General features: G+C 39.4%; 1 protein-coding gene across 1 annotated transcript; it reads left to right on the top strand.

The window, feature by feature from the left end:
• The first annotated feature begins 448 nt into the window (after window positions 1-448).
• LOC109055983 (trinucleotide repeat-containing gene 6B protein-like) lies at window positions 449-22016 on the top strand. Its single transcript, XM_042719457.1, is given in 20 exon segments — window positions 449-586; window positions 1328-1395; window positions 1475-1496; window positions 6612-6959; window positions 7044-8933; window positions 9019-9174; window positions 10333-10508; window positions 10601-10675; window positions 10757-10909; window positions 11318-11449; window positions 11537-11659; window positions 14321-14416; window positions 15827-16022; window positions 16684-16800; window positions 18664-18801; window positions 20078-20164; window positions 20282-20485; window positions 20567-20631; window positions 20875-21014; window positions 21448-22016. Coding segments are annotated over 19 exon segments (4575 nt in total). The 5' UTR covers window positions 449-586; window positions 1328-1350; the 3' UTR covers window positions 21860-22016.
• The last annotated feature ends 935 nt before the right edge of the window (window positions 22017-22951 follow it).

Below are 22951 nucleotides of genomic sequence, written 5' to 3'. Positions count from 1 at the left end.
TTATTAAAACACATAGTTCTCTTCATAAAAGACCTGACTGGCAGATCAACGGTGTTACTTGAAATGTGGCGAGATGACAGGCAGGTTGCCCTTGACTTAGGTCCGCATTCCAAGAAGCAATTTTATAATATATTATAGGCTATTATTATATTACATGGTATATTATTAATGTTGAAAACAGTTCTATACTTTTGTGTAAAAAAAAAAAAAAAAATGAGATGCAATTTTTTTCTAGATACTTTGACGAATATAAAGTTTAGAAGAACAGCATTTCACAATATTTTCACAAATGGAGTGCATACTTTAGTAACTCTACTTGGCGCTGGTGCGGAAATCACAGCGCCCTCTGCTGGTCCGTCAGCAGCGTCCACACTAAATAAATGTTTGTATGACAGCCGTTTGTGACACGCTTACATCTTTAAAAAACATATTAAGAATTTTTAAAGAGTCACTATTTATTATTACACTTGTTTAGCGGTCAGTGGGAGATGAGTGTGTGTGTTTATGTGTTTGTGTTTACGTGAACTGATACCCGGATGTTGATCGGCGCGGCGTCAGTGCGCAGCTGCAGACCGGATCGACTGAGGTTAGCAAAACAAACCCAAACATTTGCGAACACACTCAACATATATCACACTAGCAACAACATACGCGTATATGCACGTGAAATAGTATGTCAGATCCACGTTTGAAAGCTGTCTTTATTATGTCGCGAGCGTATCTGTCAGTACTGAGTTTAGTTTTGATCTCTTCATCCGCTTACCATCGAAATCCACTGAATAACTGAATGTATAGAAGCCTTACATAAACTAACGGGGGCTGGAATGATACAAGTAACTGTGTACTATTTGCTTCGAGTGCTATTAAAGCATATTTTTCTGTGCGATTGAATGTTTGCACGTAAATGCGCCATGATTAGCACGTTAGCTTGGTGAGTTTTAGTAGAAAGATGTATAAACACGCTTTTGGCACATATCAACAATGATTCATAGTTCATTTGAAGTAGTGCATTGGTCTCTGAAGTACATTGGAGAGCTAATATCGTGGTATGGTCGTCATTTAGTACCATGATGATGTGTATCAGAGTGTTTTTATTATTTACCATCAGTGTAATCCTGTGCAGAGTGTTCGTGTGAGAAAGTTTGTAATCATTAACACAAAACCAGAATAGAATAATAAAATCTTTATTGTTTCATGACTGGGCTGGTCGAAATAGGTGCAAATGGAGCAATTTACAACATGCATGGGATTTTAATGGCATGGGTATGTTGTGTATCATAGAATTAACCGCACGCAGTGTTTTAATGTGATGTGTGTCATGTCTTAGGAACAGGAAGGGAGCAGCAGTTCATGGAAGACAGTCACTGTAAGTCAGGAGACAGCGGTCATCAGGAGGTGGGCGTACTCAACAAAACATACATTAGCTGTATATGAATGGACAATCATCTAATGAGCATTTTTATTTTTCTTACAGGGCACTGAAGACAGCACTAAAGGTTGGTATTTTACTGTTAACTTTTGAATACTCAGTTGTGAAATAGTCACACGTGTACATGTGTATCGTTCAAAGGTTTCATGGTCAGTATGATTTTTAATGTTTTTGAAGTCGCTTCTGCTCTCCAAGCCTGCATTGATTTGATGAAAAATATAGTAAAAGCTAATATTGTGAAATATTTTTTCAATTTAAAATAACTGTTTTCTATGTGAAGATATAGTACAATGTAATTTATTCCTGTGATTTAAAGCTGGATTTTCAGCATCATTAGTCCAGTCTTCAGTGTCACGTGATCCTTCAGAAATCATACTGTGATGTCGATTTGCTCCTCCTGTACACTTGTGCCTTTTCATGTTTTTGTGGAAAACTTGATGCATAATTTTTTTTTAGGATCTTTAATGAATAGGAAGTAAAAAAAAAACAGCATCTTTGAAATAGAAGTCTTTTATAACATCATTAATGTCTTTACTGTGACTTTTGATAAATTTAATGCATCCACATATATATATTTTTATATATATATATATATATATATTATGTCAATTATATATATATACTGTATATATATACAGTACAGGTCAAAAGTTTGGAAACATTACTATTTTTTATGTTTTTGAAAGAAGTTTCTTCTGCTCATCAAGCCTGCATTTATTTGATCAAAAATACAGAAGAAAATGTAATATTTTGATATATTATTACAATTTAAAATAATTGTTTTTAAATTTATTATACTTTTAATTATCATTTATTTCTGTGATGCAAAGCTGAATTTTTAGGATCATTATCACATGATCCTTTAGAAATCATTCTAATATGATGATTCATTATCAAAGTTGGAAACAGTTCTGCTGCTTAATATTTTTTCAGAACATGTGATACTTTTTAGGATACTTTGATGAATAAAAAGTAAAAAAAAGAAGCTATGTTTTTAAAATATAAATATTTTGTAATAACAATATACACTACTGGTCAGTAATTTGGGGTCAGTAATTTTTTTTTCTTCCTTTTTTTTTAAATAAACTGAATACATTTATTCAGCAAGGATCTGTTAAATTGATAAAAAGTGATAGTAAAGAAAATATATTATTAGAATTTTGTTTCTATTTTGAATAAATGCAGTTCTTTTTAACCTTTTATTCATCAAATATATTAGACAGCAGAACTGTTTCCAACACTCATAATAAATCAGAATATTAGAATGATTTCTAAATGATCATGTGATAGACTGGATGTTACATGTGACACTGAAGGCTGGAGTAATGATGCTGAAAATTCAGCTTTGCATCACAGGAATAATTTTTTTTTTTAAAAAATATATTCAAATAGAAAACTATTATTTTAAGTTGCAATAATATTTCACAATATTACTATTTTTTCTGTATTTTTGATCAAATAAATGCAGGCTTTGATGAGCAGAAGAGACTTCTTTCAAAAACATTAAAAATAGTAATGTTTCCAAACTTTTGACCTGTACTGTATATATATATATATATATATATATATATATATATATGATATGATTTGATATGATATAATTTGATACATTTAAACATTAGTTCACTTCCAGAATAAAAAAAAATAAAAAATCTGATTTATTCACCTCCATGTCATCCAAGATGTTCATGTCCTTCTTTCTTTCTAAGAAATTAAGATTTTTTAGGGAAAGATTCCAGATCCAGATTTTTCTCCATATAGTGGACTTCAACAGGGACTAACGGATTGAAGATCCAAATTGCAGTTTCAATGCAGCTTTCAAAAGGCTCTACATGATCCCAGCCAATGAATAGGGGTCTTATCTAGTGAAACGATTGTTCATTTTCTTTAAAAAAAACACAAAACACCATTATACTTTTTAACCACATTTGCTCATTTTGCACTAGATCTGTGATGTGCAAGTCAAGTAACCTTTATTTATATAGCGCTTTTAACAATACAGATTGTGTCAAAGCAACTGTACAGCATTAATTAGGAAAATAGTGTGTCAATAATGAAAATGACAATAGTAAACACTCAATTTTCAGTGAAGGCAGTTCATCATTGAATTCAGTGATGTCATCATCCAGCTCAGTTCAGTTTAAATAGTATCTGTGCAATCAAGTCGACGATATTGCTGGAAATTAAGTGTCTCCAACTAAGCAAGCCAGAGGCGACGCTTTCATATTGAAAAGCACATGCACGGTTAGTTCTTCGTCTGTGTACTTCGGTTCTTAAAGGTAGGGTAGGGTGAAAATCTAATTTTCTCCTCCAACTTCAGAATTGTCCGACATTGGTTTTTTACCTTTTTTTTTGTAAAGGGGATTTGGCTTTCTTTGCATGTTTGCTTTGTAAACACTGGGTCGGTACTTCCAACCACATCACGTGAATTTGTGAAGTCGAACTAGTGCAATACAAGCATTTGTGGTTAAAAAGTATATATATTTACTTTTTGTTTAGAAAATGACAGATTGACAGACCCTTATTCTTCGGCTGGGATCGTGTAGAGCCCTATGAAGCTGCATTGAGGGGCTGTTTACACGACATAATTTTCAGCCAAAAACGGGAAGCTTTTTATGCGTTTTGACTGTTTGTTTACACGACAATGGTGTCTTGGGGACTGAAAGCGCATATTTTTAGGTGTACGTGTTAGGTATGTAGACATGTCGTAGTACGTGCTGATTTTAAAGGCAAGCGCGAACAAACATACACAACAGTGGCGGAGTACATGGTACTGTTGTTGCTGCTCAAGAGTTTGCTAACGCTTCTTCATCAAAGTGTGGATTTACTTCACCAATATTACAACCAACAGATCGAATTCTCAGAATCGATCCAGAATTGTTGGAGAGAGAATCGCGATGCATCGATTTTTTTTTCTCCCAACCCTACTACTACACATAAGCAGTTTTTGAAGACCATTTGTGAAAAATCTGTTATTTTCTTTAATATCTGTATAAATATTTATTACAATATTACTTGTATATAGCCACCTTAAGCTAATTAATGATTTTTGTTATAGAATTATAATTCTATTGTAAATAGAATTGTAATATAATATTATAATATAATTATAATAATTACATTCATAGTCTGTGTTTATATACCGTGTTTTTCTTTCTAGTTAGGGTTAGTACACAGTCTTATATTTTTTTAGGAGACGCTCCAAAATGAATTATTTTACTAAAACACCCAGACTAAAATTAAGGTTTTTATTTAGCTGACAACTAAAAGCTTTTGGTAATAAAATTTGGTTATTTGGGTAATTGAACTCTGTATGGTGCAGGGTTAATTTTGAAAGCAAATTATGATTTAGTTCTAATCATAGTGTTGACTAAAATGCCATTTAGTTTTAGTCATATCATAGTCATCTGAATTGTTTTTAATTTTAGTCTAGTTTTAGTCGACTAAATATCATAAGATTTTAGTTGACTAAATCTACAGTAAATTTAGTTGGCTAAAATCTAATGGTTTTAGTTACAGTGTAATGCATTTCTCTAAAATATCCAAACTCATTATATAGGTTTGATATTAAGTTTTTATCATGATAGACACTGATTTAACTGCGGTGACACACAACATGCCTTTATGTTAAAATGATTTAAAACCACTTTTCATGAAGAAAAAAAACATGGTCTTCTTTTCATTGAAATAACAATGGTTTTATAGGCTATGCAACAACTATGCATTCTTTATAACAACTTGTTTACCATATTCTTCATTCTTTCAAGCAGACATTTATTTCTATAAATAAATTTAGATTAATCTTTAGGGGTACTAAAGTGATTCAGTCAAGAGCAGTGAGTGATTTTTTTTTTGATTCAGTGATTGATCAATGACTCGGACAGTAGCAAGTAAATTAGGCTGCTATACCTAATTTAAATTACATTCTCCCTACTGTTTACATTGAGTAAATACGAATACTCGTCAAAATGGACAAATCGACAGCATTTTGTGTGTAATTCTCCACATGAACTTAAAAACATAAAACTGTGTGCTGTGTAATACGTTCTTTCTTCGTCAATCATATACATACTGCGCTCAGAAAACTGGACCGAATTGAGTTCTCTCTTGCGTCGTCAAATTTATCCATATGTCTGCTCTTCTCTTACTCCCACATATTGACATTTTTGAACATTTTATGAGACGTGCAGCAAGGGTATGTTAGCTTAAGCCCCGCCAATTCATATGTTCACATCTAACTTCCTAACCATGCATCAGATTTGTTCTGAATGAATCTCTTCCCAAATCGTCCCTCCTTAACATTTTTGTAAAATTTTTATTCATTGACAAAAATGCCAATAGATTTTCATAATTTTTTAGGGTTGGGCCGATGGCTGATAAACTTCGTGATCCACCCCCGCCCATCGTTGATTCCACCCGCATCGTGATCCCCCCCCCCCCCCCCCCCCCCCCCCCCCCCCCCCCCCCCCCACACACACACACACACACACACTTTTGAATGCACGATTTAGTTTCGAAATCACTCTAGAGATTTGCGATCGCACATACTCTATTTATACTATGGAGCGGCAGTACTTGGCACACATTGTACAAGATTATATGTTTGTCAGTGGTACTGAGGATCTGCAAGTCATTCACTATCGTTCTCAGTCATCTCTCCTTACACTGCGCTGCATCAGCTAAAGATTGTCTACACTGGACATGACAAAGCGACCGTTGAAAATCATTTGAAATTTGTGTCAGCACGTCATAAATAGAATGCAGCAGCAGTTTACTGTCAGGGATTTGTAGTGTTACACTGGGCCGCGCCGCATCCAGTGTAGACAGCTTCACTGATTATACTGAGTTCTATTGACGGATCTATATATAATTAATCTCTATTATAGATCAGTGGTTCTATAGTATTTTGTCGCGTCACACCATCCCGTTTGCATCTGGTGTAGACACGGTGTTAGGAATCGTTAGTTGTATTCCCTTATAAGGATTTACGCTTCGGGCGCACCCCCTAACTGCACTTTTTATCTCTTTTATGTTGGTTCAAGGTTTGAAACTAAAAAATTATTTGTAGGTTTAAAAATATGAGTGAAGTTTTCTGCCATTATGTAGAAGTAATTTTAAGAAATGCTGCCCATTGCTATGTATTATTGACTGCATTTATTTTCAACCACTGTGCTCCTGTCAGAATCAGGCTCATCTCCATCTGCCGCATCCATTGTCACCCTTACCTGTACTTCATCTCGACTGGGTCCCGCTGAAACAACCTCTCCCTGTCCTGTTGTCGGGGGTTCCCCGGACCCCCTTGAGGGAGGGAACAATGCAAAGTGGACCGCTGTGGCCAACGGACAGCCCCCCTCCGTGGTGTCCCAGTGCTACATGCCCCGTGAGGTGCCCCCGCGCTTCCACAACCAACAGGAACCAAAAGTGCTACTGAAAAGAGGCCAGCCACCACTGTCCTGCATGCTGCTGGGGGGTGGAAACGGAGGGGACCCTGCTCCCCAACTTCCCCTGCAGGAGCAAGCTGATGCCTCAGGTGGGGTGAATTAAAAAGTTATTGGACACAGTTTTTTAGGGGGGCTTTTATTCTGTTCTGATGTGGTGTATTTTTCCCTTCCAGATCCAACAGTAGATTCTGTATCTATGTACTTATCGTCAGACGCCTCTGCCACTCCCACTTATGCAAATTATACATGGGGGTTGAGCTCAGGATGTCAACCCTCCACTCAGGGAATGGACAAGGACAATTCTGATGTAGAGAAATGGCCAAGACCGGAAGACTCATGGAATAGTGATCAGACCCCACATTCTGCCAGGTCAAGGATGGATGAGTCTGATGGCCTAAGAATGGACAGTTCTTCTCAACTCTCTGAATATGCAGAAGCCAGTGCGGTGGGAGGTGCATCTTCACAGTCTGAGAATAAAGAATCCATTAAAGGAGTCAATCAGCACTTCAGTTCTAAGGTATCAATGCTTTCTGGAGACGGGGAGGACACTCAAGGTCTAAAACCAAATTCCAACCCTGATGACCCTGATGGAGCAAACCACAATGCTTCTGAGGAATCTACTCCTACACCCTTGAGTCCAACCACTGCAGTGTACCAGACACTCTGCAAGAACGAAGAGCGCATTACAGGGGATTGGTTGGAGCTTCAGGCTAGACCAAATCATGGTGGAGATGGTGGAGTCTCCAGTAAGGTATTATGGGATACAGAAGAAGACCCTGTTGGGAAGAGAATTGATGCAGTAGGTGGAAGTTCAAGTGAAGGCACTGGCATCTCTCAGGGAGTGTGGGACAGAGACATGGTAGGTTCAAACAAACAAGCAGCTACAGGATGGACCTCAGACTTAGCAGTTGGAGCATCAAAAGAGGATGTGAGAGGGATCTCTGAGGTAAGCACAGATAGTTTACAGGACTCTTCAATGTTTGCAAACAGCGTGGCATCAAGAGATGACAATCAGAAAGCAGTTGATGATTGGGATGGGTCTGAGGAAAAATCGACTGGCAGAGAAAGCAATGAGGATGGCATGCATGCCTCAAATCTGGTCCAAAGCCTCTCCAGAAGTCAGACACTCCACCCAGAAGAAGCCTTACAGAGCATGATCAATCACACTAACCTGGACCCTAAAGTGCTGTGCAACACAGGATGGGGAAAGACTCAGATCAAGCAGAGTGTCGCCTGGGATTTTGAGGGCGACAGTGGGAATGTTGGCTGGGATGTAGAAGTGCACACTGACCGCAGTAAGGAGGGCTGGCAGGACCCTCGGGATCTTTCCAGCTCCAAAATGCAGAAGCAGGAGGTTGACCAGGTGGGTGGAGTTCAAGGGTGGCCCGGGCATGGAGACAAGAGCATTGGGATGGGTTGTAAAGGGAGTGGTTGGGGAGAAGACCAGAATGTTGATGATACTTGCAGGAGGGAAGGGACGGGGTGGAACCAGGGTGGTGGAAATGAGTGGACTCCATTACCCGAGGGTGGAGGTTGGAATGCAGAGAGAGACAGTGACTGCAAGAATCAGGATGAAGGGTTATGGGGTAGCTCAGAAGAGTCGGGACAGCGGAGTGGTGGCTGGGGAGGCAGCAGTGTTAAACCGCACCAGGGATGGGGCGAGAAACTTCTTCCATCACAGATACCAAACAAACAAGCAGCTCTTAAAACCCAAAATCAAAAACCACAGCAGCAATCACAAATCCAGCAGCAAATGCCGGGATATCCAAAGGAGTTGGAGGAACGGGGTCGTCCAGGAGACACTGACGACCAAAGTAAAGGGTCTGGCTGGACCTGTGGGCCCATCCCTCAGGTTCCATCAGTTGTAGAGCCAAGTGGGTGGGAGGAACCCTCGCCACAGTCCATCAGCCGGAAAATGGAAATTGACGATGGCACATCTGCATGGGGCGATCCGTCACGCTACAGCAGCAGGACCGTCAGTCTGTGGGATAAGAAGACCAACAGCTCACAAGACCAACAGCAGTTGCCTGGAAGACAGGCTGGAGCTCTATCTAAAAACTCTGGTAAGAAGGCAGCAGTGCATATTAAAGTAGTTAAACGGTTTTAAACCAGAAACATCCCATTCATTAACACACATTCACATTCCAGTTCCTGCAACATGGGCACGCAGCAGTGGCCCCTCCGATCCTTCTGTGGACAGCAGTACATCTGCTTGGGGGAAATCGTTTGATGGTTGGGGGGAGTCCAGTGAACAAGGCAAAGGAGGAGAATGGGGAAACTCACATTCCCATTCTACTAAATCTGGTAAGAGCCTACCTAAGTGTACATTCTCAAGGGTTGCCAAGATTGCGGTTTTTGCAAGGAATTGGCCTGCTTTTAAACTATTGCTAGTTTTTTTACAGTGGGTTGAGGGTTTGACACATTGCACCAATTATGCTTGTTTTGAAATATTTTACTTTACCAAATTTACACTCTATAAATGTTAAAACTGTACCAAATGAAACAAAATATCGAGAATTATGTGAAATCCTTCATAAAAACACATAATTTGATAATTATCGTCATGCTTTGTTTACGGTTAAGGCTAGAAGGGATACGTATGGCGCTACTGGGCCCGAGTTTAAAAAAAGCACAGCTCATGTGTTCAATATCATCACGCTGGATCTGAGTCAGCGCCGGTGCTGCGACATGCTTGCGTCATGGTACTGTCGTGAATGAGCGTCCACAAGTGATGCAGTAGAGACGAAATGTGGAATAAAGTCGTTATTTTTGTTTTCTTTACACAAAAATATTCTCGTAGCTTCGTAACATTAACGTGAACTAATGTCCTTTAATGTACTATAACCTCCAGGAAACACCATATACATGGCCGTTTATAAGTATAAGGGGCTTTCCTTTTAATTAATGCTTGGATAATTTACCCTGCACATGTCTGTGGTGCATTATGGATCCGACACGGCCACTCTAGTCAATGCAAGTGTTTATATCACCTGTGCTGCGGCACGTTTTAGAAGTGGCTTTCCATACTGCTTTGCTGAAGATACAAGCCTCTGTCTCCTTTGATTGAAAGTAATGGCTAGTGCAGTGGCTGCGTTATACGTACACCTAGCAATACCCATCACCTTGACTTATTGTGAGAGGATAAAATTTAGTTTTAGTCACATAAATTTGGTTAATGGAAATTTTAGGGTCCAGGTTTTTTTAAATTGACATTGATAAAATATCTCAAAAGTTTTGCGCAAGTCTGTAATGGGAACACAGCTTGTGGTTGGTTACAGTGTTGAACAAAAACGTAAATGGCAATGTTTGATGCAATGAAGTAAATCAAAATATAGACCTAATGCTGTGTAAGTAAGACTTTTCACAATTAATTAACTGGCAAAATAATCACGATTATGGCTGCCATGATTACATAAACTCTTCAAGTGTGCCATTTGAGCTGATCCTCATATTTACTCTCAGGTTCAAAGTCTATGCAAGAGGGATGGGGTGACGAAGGCTCCAATGTATCGCGACACTCCAGCTGGGAGGAAGAGGACGGTGGCACTGGTGTTTGGGGCAGTCGGGGATCTCAAAGCAACACATACAGCTCTGGGGGCTGGGGGCAAGGCCAGGGGTCCCGGAGACTCAACGTTAAGGTAAATTGGGAGCTTTTTTTTTTTACCTCACCAAGACTTTTTGACTTGGGGAAACTATCAACTCCTAAGTAACCCTTTGGTTTGTCCTTTAGAGCCCTCTTAAAGGTAACAGTGGGGACTCATGGGTGTCTCCTGTTACTCGGCAGTTCTCAAACATGAATGTTACGGTAAGCTAGTCGTTACCACTGTGCTGATCTGCTCTTGTGTGTTGCTGCAGATCTGTAGAAATATGCTGTATGTTTCGTCAGGATGAAGACTGCAGTATGAGTCACGATAGTAGGCAAGACAGGAGAGGAATGAATGATGGTGAGATGCGGAGAGGCGGCAGGACTGGGGGAGCTTACCGCTCACAGCCTTCCAAAGAGATGCCATGCGGGGAGACCGGACCTTACCTGGACAAGGTACTGAGACACATCCAATCCTATCTTCCCTGGAGGGCAAAGAGAGTCACATATTATTACAAAGATTCCATGACATATAGGCTAAATGCAGTAACCCTCTCGAGAACGAAATGCAGCTGGACTTATTGCAGTCCTGAGTGACCCTGGAGCAACCTGAGGTTATGAGATCAGATTTATGTGATGCTACTCACTTTTCACGAGGAATAATATCAAAAACTGGTCTGTTTTTTGTCTTATATAATAAGCAGTTTCACTCGACTGTGCTGTACCACATGGAAATCCATTACAGCTTCCATTTTATGCTGGTACCCTATTCAAGGTCACAAGGGTAAAAGTCCATAGCTAGATATTTTAAAACCTTTTAAAGCCCTAAGCTTTAACTGTTGCTCCTCTTTTCTGTTGTTTTGAGTTGGAGGTCATGGTATGTTTGGCAGTGGTGGGATTCCTCCACTTAGAGGGATGCATCAGGCTGGTGTGCACCCCTTAAACCCTTCCCCTGGGATACGAGCACAAGTGCCTCACCAGTTCCTGCCTCCTCAGGTCAGTTTGTTTTCTTGGATTTAACACTGGGATAAAGGGATGTTTATTAGTGCACAGTCATATCATGGTTCCTCTGTCGTTCTTCAGGTTCCTGGGCCGATGCTAAAGCCAATGGCACCACCTAGTGGAGGCATATTCCCTCCACAGCTTTCCCCCCAACACATCGCCATGCTTAGTGGCATTCATCCACACATGCAACAGTTTCAACTAGTATGACATCAGTTTCAACTAGTTATCACATTAAGGGCCAGATTTACTAAACAAGGCAAAGTAGCGTTAGAGCGGAATTCCATAAATCCACCGATGGGAGGGGAAATTCTGCGTGTGATTTACTAACAATGCGCGCATAAAAGAACAGCGACACAGCCAGATCATTTACATAATGACAAGCGCAATCTACCAAGAGCAGCGCAAATTAACGCCTTCTTTTTTGTGAGTTAATTGATGGCGCAAATACCAGTAATTTGACGAGTGCAAACTTTAGTAAATCGCGTCACATGATTCATTTTAAAGGGTAAGTTCACCCCAAAATGAAAATTATGTCATTAATTACTCACCCTCGTGTCATTCCAAACCCGTAATACCTTCGTTCATCTACGGAACACGTTAAGATATTTTTGATGAAATCTGAGCGCTATCTGACCCTCCATAGGCAGCAACGCAACACAAATGTTCCCAGGTTCAGAAATGTAATAAATACATCAGTAAAGCAGTCCACGTGACATCAATGGCTCAATTTCAGTTCTGCGACGCTATGAGAATACTTCTTTTTTTTTTTTTTTTTGCGCAAAGAAAACTAAAATAACAATTTACCTAACCATTCTTCGCCTCCGAGTTACGTCTTCCGCCATTTTGGAGAGTACCAAGAATGTGTTGGACGTAATCAGCATTGTTTACGTCTGAGGGGAAAGCGTGCATATGCATTGTAGGGCTGTGTATCACCAGCAAAGTCACAATACTATACATATCACAATACAGAGGCCATGATACGATACGTATCACAATACAGGACTGCACTGAATTTCACCTCAGCAGAATTTAGTAAAACAGCTGTTTATTAAACTCTGTATACTATAGCGCCATTTCTAACTACTGGCAGAGCAGGTAGTTGACCTCTGCATCATGAAGGGCCTCCATAACTGGACCACAGTACAGTATAGGTCAGTGGTTCTCAACCACATTCCTGGAGGACCACCAACACTGCACATTTTGCATGTCTCCTTTGTCTGACACACCCATTACAAGTTTGTGAGTTTCTACTAATGAGAAGGTGACCTGAATCAGGTGTGTTTGATTAAGGAGACATGCAAAATGTGCAGTGATGGTGGTCCTCCAGCAATGTGGTTGAGAACCACTGGTATAGGTAATGGCATATATTTCATGTTTACATGTGCACTCCTCACCAGGTACAATATTCTGATTGTTTGCATCTTGTTTTTAAGTCCATAAATAATAATGTACTCGTTCTAATAAATTTATATTGTAATGTACTCATACTAATATATTAAAAAAAAAAAAACATTTTTACATTGCTTGTAGGTTATCGTTGCACAAATTAACACACTTTTTACATTAAAAAAAATAAAAATAAAAATTAGAAGAGTTCTAAACTAATGCACTGTTTTCACTGTATCTCACACACACACGCTGAGTCACACACACACACAAATCACGTTGTGCGCATGCACAGGCATTCAGCAACACAAACTTTTTAGTGCTACCCTGCAATTTTATCAATAAAATAGCTTAATCGCTCATGAGCTACATTATCTTTCTCAACAAGGAGCTGGTAACATCATTGTTTCTAAAGGAATTAAAGCCACGGCTACACTGTTAATAGAGAAACGCGGCAAAACAGTGGAAATTCATACAGTACATACACAGCCTCTCTCTCTCCCTCTTTCGCTTTCTCTAGTGTAAATAAACACTTGATGAATTACACTTTTCTGAGAATAGAATATTGAAGTGGAGATCGCTAAACTGCAAGCTAACTGGTGTTTTCAGAAAGCAAGCACATTTATCCACAGTGGAGAGAGAGCGCATGCACATGGTTGCCAGGTTGACAAAAATAAGTAACACACTTAATAGATATTTCCGTATTGCGCAAGTGTGAAGCTCTCTTTCGGGGATTACCTTTCTTTATATCAGGCAACTCAGTTGTGTTCCTCTGCGGCCTGATTAAACCTTGTTGTAGCCTATATATTATGCTCTATTCATTATTTTTTTAGAAACCTCGCACTTTTCTACGCCACTTTAAACTGTGCTCTTGTATTCAAATTAAGCGCGGTCCACTGTTGCACATGTGCCACAATATAGATACAGGGCCAGCTGTACCGATACTTGTATCGTCAAATCTCTGTGACGATACATCGTATCGATGTATCAAACACAGCACTAATGCATTGTACTACTTTCTAAAATATTTTCATAGCATCACAAAACTACATGTCACATGGACTGTTTTACCGATGTGTTTACTACGTTTCTGGACCTGGGGACATTTCAGTTGCATTGCTGTCTATGGAGTCAGAGAGCTCTCTGATTTCATCAAAAATATCTTCATTTATGTTCCGAAGACGAACAAAGGTCGTACGAGTAATTAATGACATAATTTTCATTTTGGGGTAAACTAGCCCTTTAATACTCTTCTCCCATAAATTTTGTCTAAAAGCGAAACTCCTACAAATGTGTATTCGATAAGGTCAGGTGCAAAAATAACTGTCCATGTCTTTTCAGCACTGATTATTTTAATGCCAAAAGACGGTTTGCGCTGGTGCAAGCTGTTAGTAAATCTGGCCCTTGGACCTCAAATATAACATAAGGCATTTAAAAAGCGTTGTTTTAATGTTGTATATACATTCTCTATCTCAGGCCTGTCAGCTCATATTGCAGCAACAACAGCAGCAGCAGTTTCTGAATCAGAGGAAGTTTCCTCCTCCTGTAAGACAACAGCACGACCCGCAACAGGTACAGAATAACCCAGTGTCTGGCCTGGAGATCCACTTTCCTGCAGAGTTTAGCTCTAACCCTAATCAAACACACCTGATTTTGCTAATCAGTGTCTTCAGGGTCATTAGAAAATCACAGGTAGGTTTGTTTGATTAGGGTTGGAGTTAAACTCTGCAGGAAAGTGGATCTCGCGAGCCAGATTTGAGGATCACTGGCATAACCACTCAACCAACTAACGCAACAGTGTCCCCTACTGACTCAACCCTGTAAAGCAGGGATAGGCAACTCCGGTCCTGGAGGGCCACTATCCTGCAGAGTTTAGCTTCAGCCCTCATAAAAACTCACCTGCCTGTATCTATCTAGTAATCCCGAAAACACTGATTGCCTTGTTCAGGTGTGTTTAATTAGGGTTGGAGCTAAACTCTGCAGGACAGTGGCCCTCCAGGAGTTGCCTATCCCTGCTGTAAAGCCTACTGAATCAGTTTGATAAAGACATTTCTAAAGCTTTTAAATTGTGCTGCCCCTAATAGTCAACTAACTGTTAGTAGACCAGAAGAGGCTTGGTTGACCAAAATTTTATTAGTCGCTTAGTCGCAGAAAAAACAGCTAGTCTATGTGGTAGGCTAATACAGTACATAGTTCAGGACATTCAAACACTCACCTATCATACATCAACCTCAAATATGGATTATCATCTGAAACAAGTAGCAGCAACTTTACATGGAGACTCAATCTAATTTTAACCTAGAAAATGTTCGCTATTCAAGTGTCTGTGTGGAGTGTGGAAGACAGATGGAGGCACCAGTGTGGTCACAGTCTCTTAAAATACTCCCTCATTTTTGGTCATACAAATAAGAGTAATACACCTTTTGAAACTGTAAAGACTCTACACTTATTTGTGTTCATTCACAATAACAACAAAACATTGCGCTTTTGTAAAATAATGAATGCAAACAGGAAGCGCTTTCTGCCGTCTCGGTCTCTGTGAACTTGAGCGCGAAACTCCAAAACTCTGTGCCTTACAAAGACATTAAAAATAAATCTATAGAGAGTGAAATGTCTACTTTCAAATCAGCCAATTAAAATGGAAAACAAATATTCTAAAATTAGGTCATCTGTATGAAACATTCATACAGGCGCACCACTACTGCAGGAATGACGAGTCTGTGTCGCCAAGTTCATCTCTTAAACCGAAAACAAAGAAAGCACTTGTTTATCAATTAATTATTTATATGATAATGCAGCCTCCTTACTGTTTTTCCCTGACACATTCATAATAATTTCTTCTGCTGGTGTGCTGTGGCAAGCTTTATGCATGTGCTTGAGTGATTATTAGGCAATGTAGGCAATTAAAGCCTTATTATTATAATTTAAATGATTTATTAATAAACATGCGATTAGTCCTGTAAGACAACTTCTTCTTTGTAGCTGGCGCGGATCATGGCAATCCTACAGCAGCAGCAGCAGCAGCAGGGTGCTGGTGGGCCTAAACTCTCACCGCCACCCATGGGAGGACAAGTCCCCAAACACCCAGACGCACATCTCCATCCGCTGGGCATGAATGCCCACAAACCAGCCATGGGCGGATCTGAGCTGCACAGCAAAGCTCCTGCTGCTTTCACAGGTGAGGATGTCACCACCCCAAACACACGGATCAGACATTTTAGACTATAAAGCAAGGGTTATTGGTATATGCTAATTTAAATTATATTACGGAATGGTTTTATGTAAATTTTTCATTAAAGGTATAGTTTTTTTTTTTTTTTTTTTTCTGGAAATGTACTCACCCTCAGAACTTCCAAAATGTAGATGAGTTTGTTCATTGGAACAGATCTGGAGAAATGCAACATTACATTACTTGCTCACCAACAGATCCTCTGCAGTGAATGGGTGCCGTCAGAATGAAAGTACAAACAGCTGATAAAAACATCACAATAATCAACACGTAATCCACACCACTCCATTCCATTAGTTAATGTCTTGTGTGTTATAGAACTATTTTTAACCATAAGCAACACTTTCAAGTTAAAAAAAAAATCTTAGTCATGGATTTATTTCTTACAAACACGCAGCTTTTGGCTTCACAAGATGTTAATTGATGTACTGGATTGGTGTGAATTACTGTGATGTTAAATTGTCGATTCAATTGATTAGACATCCTTTTTGATTAATGAAATGTAATTATTATTTAAATTTTAAAATGAAAACCTGGAATTTGAGAAAAATAAAAGGTGATTTCATAGGCTCCTGTGAGTAGGAGTTAAACTCTGTGTTTGTGTGTTCAGGGCCGGTCAAGCATGCCGGTGGCTCCTCGTTCTCTCAGTATGATGTGTTGGGCGGCAGCTGGCACAGAAGCCCAGGTGGGAAAGTCGATGCAAACACTTAAAAACACACCTATCATCCATTTAACATAAAAAAATTAAAATTACTTGATTTATTATATATATATAGAGATCAAAAACAGATTTCTGGTTTGTGTGTGTGTGTGTGTGTGTATATATATATATATATATATAGAGATATATATATATATATATATACATATATATGTATACATATACATATACACACAGGGGTGCACATATGTTTTTCAGCCTGGTCCAACTGGAGATTTGGTTTGGTCCTTACACTGCATATAGCGTGACCCATTATAAAATAATAAAAAAATTAATAATATAATATTATATTACTGCACTTTATTTTTTTTTTTTAAATAAAATAATAAACTAAATAATAATGTGCGATAATGCTATTTAAAATTAAAAGGTAGGCCTAGTATTAAATACAAATACAATTATTTTATAGTAAAATGCTAATATTTACTACTACTTTCTTTGTTTGCCTCTTTAAGAGGAATCGCTTTGTGTATTCCCCAATTGTATCGCTTTGGATAGAAGCGTCTAAAAAAAAAAAAAAAAGTAAATAAAAGCATTTTTATCATTTTCAAACTTAAAATCAGCCGGCCTTTATTTTGGTGGGTTGCTGGCAAGTAAGTATACGTGCTTCCGGATTTAGCGTCGCTGCTGATTAAAGAGCGTCAGTGAATGAATGTCACAGTTTTGCATTGTGCTTTGAAAACGGCATGGGATAGCCTAGATTTATGCTTTCAGTTTGAAAAGAAAACTTATATAGTACAGTTTGTCGATCTAAAATGGTAATTGTGCATTAACAGCTGTCAGACATGTCGGTACGCAAATACGCTGTCAGAACTTATTTTTACAGCGCATTTTTTATTTTTGGTGACTAGTCGCTGGTCCTATAGAGGGTGCAACAGGATAAGAAATCTTTGAAGGACTTCCACATTTACGCTCTGTTTCCAAATGATAAATAAATGCATACTCTGAAAGGCTCCACGATTCGCGGCTTGTCGCAAATGATTTTTTGTCCAAAAAAATCCTCTATTGTGTTGTGTCATTATGATTAATTAACCCGATCAAAACGGAGCATCCCAAAACCAAACTCAAATCATATCAAGCATTTTGATGTGATACCAGCGATAGCCAATGAGAGCTTGCAAGCGTCACTTACCGGATGTTGCGTGCTTCTATAGCTGAAACCTGGCAGCTACGAAAGCAGAGTAATGAGAAAGAAAATATTGTTTTTCACTGTGAAACAGAACGCGCACTGGGAGAGCCAGCTGAGGATGTTGATTGTCCTCTATTTGTTTTTCTTCTCCAGTTACATTTTATCTTGTGAGTCTCCATGAAATCTTATGTCACTGTGAAATCGTTCCTACAATCATCAAGTGTGTGGTCTCACGGTCTGCTCGAATCGTTTAGTGTGCGCGTTAGGATTATAAGCCAAAATTCAAATTGTTTAAGATTTGAAAATCGTCTAGTGTGCAGCCAGCTTTAATCCAGAAGAACTGAGGCAACGTCTCCAAGATGCTTCAAGAAACCTACCTGCAAAGCTAGGAAAAGCTAGCAAAGTGCACAGTTGCCACAGTTCTTCTGGATGTAGTCTGTCTCAGTTTGTTCTGTCTCTTCATGTCATTCCAGACAGACTGATGATGATCAGATCAGATACAATCCAACAACTTGCTCCGGCCCACATACTGTGAAGAATGATGGCACTTGGGCGGTCCGCTCCTGTTTGCCAGATTTGATAAAAGCAACTGCCCATAAGAGTCATTTATTTAACATTCTCATCACATTCAGTCCAGCTCGGCATTTGATGTCTGATATCATATGAAAGTCACCCAACATCAGGAGCCCCACAGTGTGCAGGTGTTTGACTTTCACATGTAATTCGTATGTTGTCTCGCTCAGAGTTTCAGCCGGGCGTCCCATGGAAGGGTATCCAGAGCCCTGAGCCCGAGCCTGACCCCTACATGAGCCCTGCGGGACTGCTGGGATCCTCCGTGCTCGGTCATACCGAACATCATCTGCTGCAAGACAACACAGGTACTGAGACAGTGAGCGTTCACGGTAACCTCGTCTCTTCTTCAGACAGAAAGACCCGTGATGATAGTTAGAAAAATAAAATGTGTTTTATTTATTGAAGCTTTAGACAAAGTATTAAAGTTTGTATAAGTGTTTTTTTTTTTATTTTTTTTTTTGATACATCAGGATTTTATGGCTTGTATAGTCTGATAAAAAAATAAAAGCGGAAAAAAAAAAAAAAACTGCTCGGTTTTATTCAGAAGAAGATGTGATATGTTTTGGAGGCTTGGAAAGATCATTCCTCCACTGAGGAGCAGTGAAATTAAAGAAATGAAAATTTTGTCATTAATCACTTTCATTTTGGCGAATCTGAGCAGTATGCAGGCAACATACACTCTTCTATGTCAGCCGCGACACAGGATGCGCTGTTTTCGTTCAAATCAAAGCGTTAATACACGTAGAAACCATATCATTGTGGCGCGGCTGACACAGAAGAGCGTATGCTGCCTGCGTACTGCTCAGATTCGCCAAAATGGTGCTATGCTGATTTGGAGAGACACAGAGGAGACAAATTGTTGAATAAAGTCATTATTTTTGTTCTCTTCGTGTACAAAAAGTATTCTCGTCGCTTCATAACGTTACGGTTGAATCACTGATGACAGATGGAGTATTCTGACCATGCTTTTCATACTTTTCTGGACATTGATACTGTTATTTATTTGGCAGTCTATGGGACAGTCACAAGCCTCCCTGTTTTCATCCAAAATATCTTAAATTGTGTTCCGAAGACGAACGAAGATTTTACGGGTTTGGAACGACATGAGAGTAAGTGATTAATGACAAAATTTTCATTTTGGGGTGGAGTATCCCTTTAAAGCTTCTAGAAACCAACATTCCTCAAAAGATCCTGATGATCAGATTTGAGACGCACTGTTTTTTTTTTCCAAACAAATGATTGGAGGAACAAGTAAAGCCGAGCTGCTTCAGTCCAGCAAGTGTTCATCTGGATATATTACTACAGTTATTCTGATATTTACTTGAGAAAAATCAGTAAAGATTTGACAGCAAAGAAACGTGAAGCACCAGCTGAAGGTGTATGTTTGTACAGTTACTCTAAAAGAGTTTTTACTTGATAAAAAAAGCATTAATCATCATTTAGGTGACAGAAGGCATGTAGTAGATTGTGAACAAGGTTTTTATTTCTTTTCTCCAGAGGCCTTAGAAATTGCTTTTGCTATGCATACTTGAAAAATGTCACCATGTTTGACAGTCTGTCTGTCTGTCTGTCTGTGATCAGGGTCAAACTCTCTGAACACCTGTATGCCTTCACCTGGTGCCTGGCCGTACAGTGCCTCGGAAACACCCCTCACTGCACACGGCACCGGTAACGCTGACTTAAATATATTAATTAAGGTTTCAATGAAAATGCACAAAGTTTTCAAGTCATCTCAATTACAAGCACAGTTGGTAACATTTAGCATCACCTCTTTAATGTTTCCAGCTAAATACTCCGAGCAGAAGTCCAGTTGGCCGCCGGAGCCCATTGGACATGGCAAATCATGGCGGACCAATCGGAACCCTTCTCACCTGCCCCGCCCCCCTCCGGGCCTCTCCAGTCAGAAGCAGCCGTGGTCGGGGGAGGGGCCATGGATGCCCAGGACTTGGGGGGGCGGAGCCAGCCCCCTGGAGTCGCCCTTTAAAACAGGTACTGAAAACACACTTAGTCACAGTCATATGTGAGGAACAGATGTTTGTGAAGATCCTGTTCATGTCTGGTGATCTTCAGAGTGGAGCGATGGAGGCGCTTCCGCGGGAAAATCATGGCTGTTACTGCGAAACCTCACGCCACAGGTGCGTACAAATACACACATACACTACTCTTCAAAGATCCTGATGTTTTTAAAAGTCTCTTGTAAATAGTAATGTTTTTTTAAACACTATATTTTTACAGTTTTTAATTGTGGTTTTGAGCAAATAAATGCAATGATGGTGTGTATCAATCAATTTTAGGGCGGTTTACTGTATTTGTTATTGTATTTAGTATAGCGAAGCATCATACTTTTGTGACTTTGGGACTTTGTGGTTTGTGTGCAGATTGACGGCTCGACCCTGAGGACGATCTGTCTGCAGCACGGCCCTCTGCTGACCTTTCACCTCGGCCTGACACAGGGCAGCGCTCTGATCCGCTACTGCAGCCCTCATGAAGCTGCCAAAGCCCAGAGCGCCCTGCATATGTGAGTCACACTAACACAAATACGTGTTTACTGATTATATATGTGATATGTATGACGTATAGATGTCGCCAGATGTTTATATCAGATTTTCCAAAATATGCATTGACTATTTTCCAGTTTAGCTCATTTTATATATTTGCATAGATTTTATTTTGCACAGATCAGTCAAGCGTTCTCCATTTACTGACACTCTTAATGTCAAAATCAATAACTGTTTTTAATATATTTACTGCTGTTAAATGACTGGTTGATGAGAAACATGCCTGTAGTTGTAGAGTGAGTTCAGAATGTCACAACACAGGTCACATAAACATTTCAAAGGTGTTAATAAATTTCATTAATCTCAAACATGAATGCATGAACTTTATAAAAAAAAAAAAAAGTTTTTTTTTTTTTTTTTAAATTGACTGTCAATGTTGTGTCTGCTGATCAGGTGTGTTCTGGGAAACACCACCATCCTGGCTGAGTTCATGAGCGAGGAGGAAGTCGCCCATTACTTCACACATTCCCAGGCAGCAGGGGTCGCGGGGTCACCCGAGGGCTCGCCCGGCTCTGACCTTGTCCCACGAGAGGGCGAGCGGCCCTTGAGCTCTGGGGCAGATGGAGAAGTGGCGGTGGGCTGGCAGGGGCTGGACGTGACGGCCGGCTCCACGGTGGAAGCACCGGGACTCGCCCTCCTCAGCCAATGGAGCAACAGCGCAGGGGAGGGGGCGGGGAAAGGCGTATGGGGGGGTGTGGCTCTTGGTTACCACGGCGGCAGCCTATGGGGTGCACCTCAGTTAGAGGACGGCACAGCCGGGTTGTTGCCAGGCAACCTGCTTGGAGGCGGGACAGACAATTTGTGATTGACAGCAGTAAGTTCTTGAGATGCTGGTACGTGGAGTTTTAAGTGTCAAACTGCAAAAATAATGATTGTTTCCAAACATGTGGAAGCCCATGCATTGTTACAGTTTTTCAGTCTAGCTTTCGAGAACATTTAATTTTTTTAACCCCATACATATATATATATATATATATATATATATATATATATATATATATATATATATATATATATATATATATATATATATATATGGCATAAAAGTCTTTTAGGGCCATTAAGCAAATTGCGTTGTGACATTATTTTTACTGTATGTTATATCTCATTTTCATTCTCTCATATATATATATATATATATATATATATATATATATATATATATATATATATATATATATATATGTATATATACATAATTTTTTTTGTGTGTGTGTGTGTGCAAGGTTTTAATATTTAATTTATTTTGACATAATTTAAATGCATTACAACAAATATAATGAAAAATAATTGAATTGCCATGAAAACATCACTGTGCAAATAACTATGTCAATTACGTACTTATAGGTAAGCTTGAACATATTCCCGAGATATATTTTTATCTGTTGAGTAAATAATAAGTCACCAAAAACAAAGCATAATGCATGGCCTCTGTATGTTTTCATTGTTTTTGCAGTTGTTTCTGGTGACACCGAGCAGCTTTAAGACACTCACATGCAGAGAGCTACATTTCCACACAAACACTGGATGTGTTGACAGGCTTTTGTATCGATCCAGTGAGATATTAAACACACACAGGTGCAGTGTGAGCGTCGTAGGGATTTGCTTGCAGACATTCTCATCATTGCCAGAGTTAAGCTATCATGTATTTGAATGCAGGGACTGTTCCTTAAGGCCTTCTCTCACACACACACACACACACACACACACACACACACACACTGCTTAACTTGAATGACTGATTTCAATCTGATGTTTGGCTGGCACACGCAGACACTGTTTGATGCTTCGACAGCTGATTTATTGATTTCATTAAGAGTGCAAGAGCATTTGAAGCCGGTTGATGCGTTAAACTCACCAAAAATCAAAAACAAAGAACACATCTAAGTTTCATTTC

The sequence above is a fragment of the Cyprinus carpio genome, chromosome B3 (genome assembly GCF_018340385.1).
Source record: "Cyprinus carpio isolate SPL01 chromosome B3, ASM1834038v1, whole genome shotgun sequence".
NCBI classification, from domain to species: Eukaryota; Metazoa; Chordata; class Actinopteri; order Cypriniformes; family Cyprinidae; genus Cyprinus; species Cyprinus carpio.
This window is presented reverse-complemented; position numbering and strand designations above follow the sequence as displayed.